This window comes from Chelonoidis abingdonii, chromosome 11 (genome assembly GCF_003597395.2).
Source record: "Chelonoidis abingdonii isolate Lonesome George chromosome 11, CheloAbing_2.0, whole genome shotgun sequence".
In the NCBI taxonomy this organism is placed as follows: Eukaryota; Metazoa; Chordata; order Testudines; family Testudinidae; genus Chelonoidis; species Chelonoidis abingdonii.
In genome coordinates, this window is record NC_133779.1 from 45353936 (window position 1) to 45364423 (window position 10488).

The following is a 10488-nucleotide window of genomic DNA, read 5'->3' on the forward strand; positions in this document are numbered from 1 at the left end:
ACGTTGTCGGTGGCTGGAAGTCCGCTCCTCAGAGTGCGACCAGTGGCCTGAGCGCAGGAACTCTGTGCTGAGGGGGACCTGCTCCGGGACACTTCTAGCTCCTCCATCTCTAAAACAGATAATCCTCCTGACCTGAGGGTCGGTGGGAGGACAGGTTAATGTCGGTCAAGTGCATGGAAGTTGGAGACCCTGCACAAGTGCTGATATTGCCTGGCTGGCTGCTCCGTGCTCTGACACACGAGAGCTGATCACGGCTCGTGTGTCCTTCTGGGACAGTGGCTTTGTATTATAAGGCTGGGCCTGTTTTCTCATTGATTCTGTAACCAAATGGCCTTTAAAACAAATAAGGGTCAGTTGTACTAATTACTGTTGAGCGTAATGATTATCAGCCAAGGACAATAGAGACCTTGTAGAACCTTCATTTATTCCCAGCACACACTTGCTCCTGACTTGGTGCATGCTCCCAAAGGACAGCATGGAAACCTCGTGGCTTGACAGGATGCTAGCTCGTGTAGGGGACAGACCTGTGTTGCAGGGATAGGGGCTGGAGTCTTCTCTTACAGGGAGTGGCAGTAAGATGCGATGACATGAGTTCTGTTAAGCTGGCCCCCTCTGTGCTCTGTGGGGCGGGGTGGGTTTGGGTGTGTCACTTTGTTACAGGAGTAATTGTCCCCACTTGCTTTTCTCTCCCCTCTAGGTGTTAACATTGCATACCTGAATGCTGGGATCGGAGGCCACAAAGCATCGAGCTTGGCAGACCGGCAGCGGGAATACCTTTTAGATATGATCCCACCACGGTCTATATCGCAGTCCATCAGCGGACAGAAATAACGCCTATTGACCCTTCCCCTCCCTCCCCACTTCTGTCGCATGCAGTGCCTGTACTGGTGCCTACCATACAAGGGAAAAAGACAAAAAAACATTTCAAAACTTCAGCGACCTGTCCTTTCCCAACCTAACTCTTCTTTGGTTTTCTGTAGCAGTGAGGTCATTCCCCTTGCCCAAGGTCAGGACAATTGTCTGCTTGAAATCAGCACTAGACGTGTTCATGCTCGTTTGATGCTATTTTTTGGTAATGACAAAGCATAGAATTTTAAATTGTTTGTTTTTTTTTCCTCTGCTAAATGGAGGGTTAAACTTTTTTTTCCTTTCCAGAGATTTTTTTTTAAGAGCATCCACTCTACTCCAAGTGACCATCTGTAAAGGGTGGTCAGTGCTGACTCGAGGGGGAGAGGTGGCAGTGTGCTGGTGTTTGGACAGCTATTCTATGCACTTAGTAGGGCAAATTAGGACTTGCGTTCTTTGAGTTGCTCACCAAAAGAGGTAAGGGACAGAGGTTCTGTGGATGCATCCGATTGAATCTCGCTGAGGGGTTGGTCCATAACAGCTTGGCCGCATGCATATGTTAATGGAGCATGTCTCCCTGGAGGAAGGCAGCCCAGGGTGTGAAGGAGCTGTGTTTCAGTGCAGTGCACCTGCCACTTGCAGCACGTGTGGCTGGATGCAGATCTCTGTGCTTGACCGTGCAGTGCAAGGGATGGCAGGGCTGGTGAGTTGTGCCAGGGAATCCCATCACTTGTGCTAGCAGACCCCATAATGCAGTGCAGTGGGAACGGCTGGGGCGTGTGCCCCAGGAGCGGACCCGTGATGCTGCCTAGTGTGTGTTTCTGTCTCCCAGTAATTCTGATGCTCCCTGTGTAGAAGCTGAAGTTCTCTGAGGGACTGTGATGAACTACCAAAGGGCACAGGGGCCTCAAGCCTTTTTAATCCCCCTTGCCCTGCTGTTGTGCTCTCAAGAGCAGCTCCCTGTTCTGGACCCCAGGAAGCTGTACACATCCCAGCGGCCGAGCAGGAAGCATTGCAGGGCACGTGGATTGGATGAGTTAGCAAACCCAAAGCAAGAGCAAGCTGAGTCCTCTTCTGCGGATCGTTCTATTTGCACTTACCCTCGCGCCCAGGGGGCCCGCACCTGAACCCGGGAAGAGCAGAACCATCTCCTGGCAGCAGAGGGCGCCAGCTCCTCGCCGGTACCCTGGAAAGAGGCCCCGCAGAGCTGCCCTCTGGGGAGCAGGACCCTGGTGTGGAGCCTTTCCACTTGCTGTTGATTGAATTATGTAAATACAGGAGGGGAACCTCCTTGGCCAAACTGTTACAAAACCAAGCGAATATGCTTGATTTGCTGCTTCTGAGGGGGAACCCTGCCCTCCTTGGAAGGCGTTTCCGATGGAACATTAATTGTGCAATGAAGTGCATGGAGTTTCATTGTTGGGGTGCCTAGCAGTACTGCTGTTTGGGAAGAGGCACCCTTCTCTCCAGCATGGCCCTGTGCTGCGTCGCCACTGTCCCTGCAATACCTGAACTGCCATAGTCTGAACAGAGAGCTGCCGAGTGACTGAGGAAGGACGTCTGATGCCTTTCCCTTGAAAGCCAGCAGGATTTCTCCCCAAGAGGCACCGCACGCCTGCCCCTGTCTTTGGAGAGGAGGGTCTGTATCAGTGCAAGAACTAGGGCCTCCCTACCTGCTCCCGTTCCTGTGCAGACTTCTCTCCCTCACCCCATCATCTCAAGGTGGGGGGGCACGTGCTGGTACAACAGGCCCTTCCCCTGTCTCTGCTTCGGTGGCCCCCACTCCCTCGATTCAGTGAGCACTTAAGAATACCTGAGGGGCGTGGATGTGTGGCCGGGGCCCCCCAGAGGCAAAGGGATTTTTTGGAACCTAGTGGAATGCGCAGCAGCTTTTTTTTTTTTTCTTTTTTGTTTTGTGGTTCGCTGTTGTAGCTGGCACGGCCCTGGGATGTTGATTCTCCGTATCAACCTGCTGTGCTTAGCGGGAAGCACTTTGATAAACCTGAGAAATGATCAGCCCGTTCTTTGTGCCTCCCTCTGGACATGGAGCTGGCTTTATCCCGCTGTCCCCTGCCCCCATCTTCCCCAGTGGATGTTACCGAGAGGTACGAAGTGGCCCGAGCAGATTGGTTGAGATGAAAATTAAAAATGTGCAATACTTAAGAGTCCCTGTGGCTGGGGCCTGGTGCGCTAGTTAATTGTCAGAGCAAGTTAACAGTAATGATGCTAAGTGAAATTTCTTGGGAAGGGGCTCAGGGTCCCCCAGCTGGATTATTGCAGTGGTTGGTGAAAGGAAACTTCCCTGTTGCTTGCTTATAGATTTATTTCCATCCTGCAGCCCGGGCCTCGCAGATCACCCTGTCTGACTCAGTGCAGTGAAGGCTGACCTGCGTCTGTGGCAGGCAGCGTGGTCCGAGCATGGGTCCGGGAGCCAGGAACTCCCCAGTTCTACTCCCAGGTCTGTGGGCTTGGGTAAGTCACTTCACCTTTCTCTTTCCCCAGCTGTAGATTGGAGGTGATGCTTCCCTGCCTCACAGGGGTGTTGTGTGGGCTCCCGGGTGTCCATCGAGTGCTGGAGGTGCACAGTGGCTTTACTGGGATAGGTCGGGCCTGCTGAGACCCTGCTGGCCCATCTGTTGCCGGCTGTAGCCTTGAATCGCTCCTTCCCTTTGGCAGATGTCATCAGAGAGCTGTTCTCAAGACCCAGCCAGCGATGGGAGCCAGTTGTATTACTTGGCCCGCAGCTGTTTTCCCCCCTCTCCGTGGTCCCACACTCCTGCTGATCAGTTGCTGAATCGTAAAATCACTCATGAATCTCCCCTCTCCCCCAATGCTTGTCCTGGAAGTGCGTGTCCACACATCGATGGGTTCTGTGGTGCTAAGGGGCTCTCCCTGCGTGCAGCCCCAGCTGTTCATGTGAAACAGAAATTCTCATCTCCAGCAGGCCTAGGGGGCTGAACCTCATCTCTGGGTTTTGTTCCTTGGTTCTGTAAACACTTCCTGCAACAGCAGGTTCTTCCCACACTTCGCAGGGGGGTACCCTGAGTTAGAAAGCACAGAGCAAATGTTCCCTTTGGGCCCTGGGCTGGGTTCACTGCACAGCAGTCGGCAGGCGTCAGGTCGTGGTGATAAACCTGGGAGCACCAAGAACGGCAACTGCTTCGTGTTTCCATCCCCCAGTCGTCAGAGCCCATCCTTCACTCCTCCTGCTGCCCTGGGCACCTTACCCCCTCCACTGGGGAATGTCCCCAACTTCGTCATGTTAAATCCCCAGGGAGTTTCTGGTGCCTAGATCCTTGCACTGCCGCTGGGATGGTGGAGTGTCCGACTCTACAGCCAGCAGTTTGGTTCATTGCAGTATTTGACACCCCACCCCTCCCACCTCACTCTGCCTACTGATCTCTGTGTCTAAGGGGAATTAAGATGCTTGCTTTGTCTGTGATCTGCACAGGTTTAAATTTTTTTTGTCTTGACCACAGCGCGCGACCACCCCCAATCCCTGGTAAAGTGCCCCTCCCCCTTTATGGATGTGATGTATGGTAGAAAATTGTCTCTTTTTTTAGATACAGAAATAGGGATTTTTTTCCCCGCTTCGGTTAGCTTTTCTTTTACAGCTAGATGTAGAGCTGCTTGTGAACGCTTAGTGGGGTTTTATTTTTTGTTCCTCCAAAGGCATAACCCATCCCTCCCTTTCTTCTCTAACCCTCACCCATCTCCACTCACCCACCCCAACGAGATCTTAATTAGCTTATGATATTGCTGCCGAAATGTTATAACAAGGACTCATTCGTGTATATAAGCTATTTCTTGACACATTAAAAACAATTGTACATTGTGTAGAAAACAAAACAAAACAAAAAAAAAAAAACAGCCTCGCCATGGATATTGTGAAAGTTGTTACGTCCTTTTGTAGTGTGACCTTTTGTGTATGACCTGAAACGTGCAAAAGGGGTGGTTTCCAGTGGGTGGGTTAGGGGAGCAAAGTCAGACAGCTGCAGAGGGCAAAGATCCCAGGGGCTGGCGCTCTCGTCCGGGCGGGAACTGCTAGCCTGCAGAAATGCACTGGTGGCAATCGCCACCTCCCAAATCTGTGCCTTTCACACACACAAAGGACCCTACAAGTTACCAGCACCCCCTAGTGCAGTGGAGGCAGCGTTAGGTTTACGGCTCGTGATGTGTCTCTAACCAGCAGTGGTGGTGCATTCCCGTGGGAGCATCCGGATCTTGGGGAGTGGGACCGGGGTGGGGACAAGTATTATGAACTGTAATTGTATTTGCACTGTTTTTATTATGCGTTGGCATATATACAATATACATCTATGACAACCTGCGTGTGCGGCTTCCTTCGTGTTCTGCCAGCCAGAGGCCGTGCAGGCGCTGAGCAGAGTCCAAAACAGGCAGGGACCCAGGATGAATTGGTCCAGAGCTTCTCAGACCGGCTGCTGGGAATGGGGGGAACATCTGTTTCCAGCAGCTATGGCAATCCAGAGAGCTTGAGATGAGTGGTCTCCAGTGCGCTGACTGGCTGCTCTCAGCACGGCTGCCCCAGGATTCCTGTGGCCGTTGGCCCCTCCCGTGGAGGGGCAGCGGAAGCAGTTGTTGGTCTGATGTAAAGGTGCTGGCACTGGGTTCTGAGTATCTTACCAATGCCTGACCAGACTCTCCCTGTGTGCCTCTGCGAGACCCGGAGTCCTTTGGAGCCCTGGCTTCTCGTCACCGCCTCCTCCAGTGGCACCCGAGTCTAAGCCAGCCAGCACCTACGCTCCCTGCAACTGATCCCACCTGGAGACCCCCCTTCACCCCAGCTGGGTGCCTTCCTGTGGACGCAGCCTGGCGGGTCCTGCTCTGACCAGCCCAGGCTCAGAACCTGCTTGCCCACCCTTTGACCTGCTGGAAAAACCCTCTCAGCATTTGCACCTGTTCTCAAACCCCTGTGGGGTGAGCAGCATCACGCTAGGGCTGCCCTAGCGTTCCCCTCAGCCTGGACGAAGGGGGGTCTGCAGGGGGGCCCATTGTGTGGGGTCTCTGCTCCCCAGGGCTGAGTAATGGCTTGTTCTCTCCAGTCCCTCTCACCCCTGCCTGCCAGTTCCTGGCTCCTCTGAAGCCTTCCATGTCACCACATGCACCCACCTGCTTCCCTGCAAGCATCCTGGTGTTGGCAGCTGGAGCAGAGGGCCCAGGGATCAACGGCACCAGAACACCCAGGGACTGATCCCCTTCAGGGTGGGCTCCTGGTACCAGCAGCAAAGGCTCCCCCAGCTGTCTGCATGACGGGAGGGGAGCGAAATGTGCTGGACTGGGTGGGGTGGGAAGCTAAAGCCCCCTCTCTTCTAGGGGTGAAGGGTGTGTGTGTGTGTGTCTCACTTCCATGCTTTCCCTCCCATGAGCACCGCCAGCCCCTCCAGCTGTTATGTGGCAAAGAGGCTGCACTGACGGAGGGATTGGCTGGCTCAGAAACGGGCTAAGCAGCTCCAGGGCAGACCCCATTCCCTTGGGGTGCTGTGGTAGGGACAGGCTGGGCATAGGCTGCACCAGGAGGCTTTAGAGAGGACAGAGACCATTCCAGTGCATTTTGCGGACTTCTGTTTGCACTCTGTCACCAGCACGTGCAGCTCTGCTCTGGAAAGACTCCAGATCAGTGACTCTTGCTAAACTTGTTCGGGAGCTGGGAGCCAGTCGTTGCCTTCCTCCTCCAGCGTGTTCTCACTGTATCTGCGCCCAGTTGACATGGCTGAAACCGAGCAGGAGGTTGAGTTCTCCAGCCAGGCTGGAATCCAGCTTGCTCCACCAGGCTGTGGCTAGCTCTGAGGGAGCGAACCGAGGGAAAGGCGGTAAAGCTTTGCTCAGGAGCAGGAGCGAGAGGCTCCCCCTTAGCATAGCACTTCAGAGCAGGAACCGCTGCGCCTCTCAGCAGATCTTCCCAGGGTTGGCCCAGGTGTTGTCATGTCCCTTCCCGACACCAAGTGTAGCCCAAATCTTCACAGGTGATTGTAGAGGCCCAACTGGAGCCTTGCAAAGGGGCCTGGCTTTTCGGGCAGCCCTTCCTGGAAGACTAGGCCCCTTTAAGGCATCTCAGACTGGGCACGCAAAATCACTCCCCACTTCCGCAAACTCCATTCCGTAGCTGCTTCCAGTCTGGCTGCTCAGGGCCTGGAGTCACCGGCTTGAGTGCCCAATGTCCCTGGACGGGTGCTGCTGGATCTGACTTCTCAGCAGAGGCCTCCTTCCCCCAAAGGCACTGGTGCCGTGCTCTGCCCTGGTCCTGACTGCATATCCGCACTGAGGGATGCCCTTCGAGCTCAGAGGGGAGGGAGAAGTCAGGGTGGATAGCAAGGGGTACAGCATGGCAAAACGAAGGGGTCCCAGCCTCACAGCCGCAGCCTAGCTAACCGAGAGGTGGGGGGGAAACCAGGCCTTTTGCACAATTTTAAGTTTCTTTTGCATTGTGTTTTGAAATCTGGTTTTAAAAAAAAAAAAAAAAAGCTGTTTAAATACTGCCAAGTGATTATGCAGTGACTGGTTAAAAATAAGCTAATTTTTGGAGAAAGGATTAAAAAAAACTTTGTAATATTTATCACTTGCAAGCTATGTTTAATAAAGAAAGGAATGATTTATAACTTTTTATGAGGCTGGTGCGTTGCATTTGGGGTGGGGTGGTGCCCCAGAGAGGGCGAGGGAACCTTTCCACAGGAATTGTTTTTCCTTCAGAAAACGCTGAGTCAAATCTAGTCCCATGAAACACATTGATCAGTTTTAGTGAGAAATTACAGAACTATCTGTTTCTAGAAATAAAACAAAATAGTTTTTTTGGGGGGAAGGGAGGGGGTTCTGCCAAAATTCTGAGATTTTGACTCTTCATCCCCATTTGGGATTAAACCATGTTTCAAAATCTTGCAAGTTCCTGCCAGGCAGCAATTCTGCTGCCTGCCTTTCCCTGGAAGTGTCTGCTTTGCACCTGCACTTGGCAATTGGCTCATGTCCTGAAGAGGGAACATTTGGATCCTTGTTGCTGTTCTAACTGGATATTCTTCTTGCTGGGTGATTCCCTTTATGCCTTTTTTAACAGCTGATCTCAATGACATCATGTTGCAGTGAGTTCCAGAGGCTAATGATGTGCCTCATGGAAATAGCAGGAGAGATGGAAAAGCCTTTTCAGGTTGCATCAAATGACCCTCCCCAGGCCAAGAGCGTGGTCTCCAGTGTTATGAGCCAGACCCTTGGGGGAGCCTCCTGGACACATCTGAACATCTTTCCTCACCTTCCTGCCTGCGAGGGGCCTCGAGCCGACCACTGAACCACAAACCTTTCAGCTGGGGCTGCCCCCAGGAGCCTCGGGGAGAAGGGCACCGAAATGGAGGTGGCAGTGAAGAGCGCAGGGATGGCCATGTGGCCCTGCCCTTGCTGCTGCCTGGCTGTTGGCTATAACTCCTGGGCCAGCCCTGCCCCTCGCGTCACTGTAAGGTTAAACCTACCACTAGGTTTCCGCTGGGACGAAATGGGCACAAACAGCTGAGCCAGGTGCCCAGATCCTGCACCCTCTACTACTCTGCTTCCCATGCCGACACCTGTGTCTTTCTTCGTTTACAGCTGAATTGTGCCGCAGTGCTAGGGAGAGACCTGCAGCCAGACCAGGCTTGTGCTCGGTAAGACCTGCGCTGAAGGAGTCCTGTCCCGTCAGCCCTGGCCAATCATCCAGCACCGTGGGGCTGCAAAAGTTGGGTTGGGCTGAATTGGAACATTTTGGCTTTAACCCTTTGTTGTCTTTACTCCCCATAGCTGCGAGGGTGACAGGAAGGGATCTTCCCCTCCAGCATGCTGCCGCTCAAACACACTGCAACAAAAAACGTGGACAATTTCAAACTGTCTCTTTCAGAAAGCTGCGGGTGGAAGAATTCATCAGCTCTGCCCTGATAGCAAATGGGTGTTTTTCTCTCTTTCTGCAGTAGGGATATATTACTGACCACCTGACCAGGGCAGTGAAATGCTCAGGGAGATGAGAGGCTATTAAAATAAAAAAATCAATAATAAACAATCAGTTATCCCCCTATTGACTGGAGCATACATGTCACCTCAGGACAGGATCCAGAGGGAGTTTTTTGACACCTGAAATGACTGCTTCTTGGAGCAGCTGGTTCTGGAACCCAGAAGGGAAGAGGCAATTCTTGATTTAGTCTGGGAGCATAGGATCTGGTCCAAGAGGTGAATATAGTTGGACCGTTTGGTAAGTGACCAAATTTAATATCCCCATGGCAGGAAAAACACCACAGTGGCCCAACACTGTAGCATTTTGTTTCTGATGAGGGAATGAGACACGAATGAGGTTAGTTTAAAGAGAAAGTAAAGGGCACAGTGCCAAAAATGGAATCTCTGCGACCTGCGTGGACACTTTTTAAAGACCCAGTAATTGATGCTCAACTTGAATGTGTATCCTACATTAAAAACAGAGAACCAAAAAAGAGCCACTGTCACTAAACAACACAGTTTAAGAAACAGTGAGAGGCAAAAAGGTGTCCTTTAAAAAGTGGAAGTTAAATCCTAGTGGGGAAAATAGAAAGGAGCATAAACACTGGCAAATGAAGTGTAAAAATATAATTAGGAAGGCCAAGAAGAGAATTTGAGGAACAGTTAGCCAAAGACTCAAAGTAATAGCAAAGATTTTTTTTTTAAGTACATCAGAAGCAGGAAGCCTGCTCTATAACCAGTGGGGCCACTGGCCGATCGAGGTGCAAAAGGAGCACACAAGGACGATAAGGCCAGTGAGGAGAAACAAAATGAATTATTTGTGTTTGTCTTCATGGCTGAGGATGTGAGGGAGATTCGCAGACCTGAGCCGTTCTTTTTAGGTGACACATCTGAGGAACTGTCCCTGATTGAGGTGTCATTAGAGGAGGTTTTGGAACAAATTGATAAACTAAACAGTGATAAGTCACCAGGACCAGATGGGATTCACCCAGGAGTTCTGGAGGATCTCAAACGTGAAATTGCAGAACTACTAACTAATCTGTAACCTATTGTTTAAATCAGCTTCTGTACCAGACGACTGGAGGAGAGCTAATGTGATGCCAATTTTTAAAAAGGGCTCCAGAGGTGATCCTGGCAATTACAGGCCTGTAAGCTTAACTTCAGTACCGGGCAAACTCGTTGAAACTATAATAAAGAACAATATTGTCAGACATATAGATGAACCTAATTCATTGAGAAAGAGTCAACATGGTTTTTGGAAAGGGAAATCATGCCTCACCAATCTACTAGAATTCTTTGAGGGGGTCAAGAAGCATGTGGACCAAGGGGATCCAGTGGATATAGTGTACTTAGATTTTCAGCGGCAAAGAGTTTTGGAGCATGAGCTGTCATGGGTGAATACCCACTTCGTCGGATGCATGTAGTGGAACTTTCCAGGGGCAAGTATCAATATGCAGGCAAGAATCAGGCTAGAGATAATGAGGTTAGTTCAATCAGGGAGGATGAGGACCTCTTCTAGCAGTTGAGGTATGAACACCAAGGGGGCCCTGAAGCGGATCCGCTGCTGTGGGCGGGGCGCATGCGCGGCTCCCGGTACTTGTTGCTTTGACTTTGTTACTTTTGGGCTCCGGACACTGCCCCCACCTTAGGCAGGAGGAACTTGCCGGAGCGGCCGGAGGC

General features: G+C 51.7%; 2 protein-coding genes across 5 annotated transcripts in view; one reads left to right on the forward strand and one right to left on the reverse strand.

Moving 5' to 3' along the window:
* The window catches only part of GATAD2B (GATA zinc finger domain containing 2B), a 77943-nt gene extending 70475 nt beyond the window's left edge, over positions 1-7468 (forward strand). For 3 of the 4 annotated variants that reach the window (XM_075071030.1, XM_075071031.1, XM_075071032.1), the window contains one exon: positions 698-7468. In XM_075071030.1, the coding sequence (XP_074927131.1) occupies positions 698-831 (134 nt within the window). In that variant the 3' untranslated portion in view covers positions 832-7468. The remainder of the gene's footprint in view (positions 1-697) is intronic. The other variant, XR_012656836.1, reaches the window with a different exon arrangement.
* Positions 6495-10488, reverse strand: part of LOC116832741 (immunoglobulin superfamily DCC subclass member 3-like) — an 18085-nt gene continuing 14091 nt past the window's right edge. Inside the window, exon 11 of the mRNA XM_075071372.1 lies at positions 6495-6558. Within this exon, the coding sequence (XP_074927473.1) occupies positions 6495-6558 (64 nt within the window). The remainder of the gene's footprint in view (positions 6559-10488) is intronic.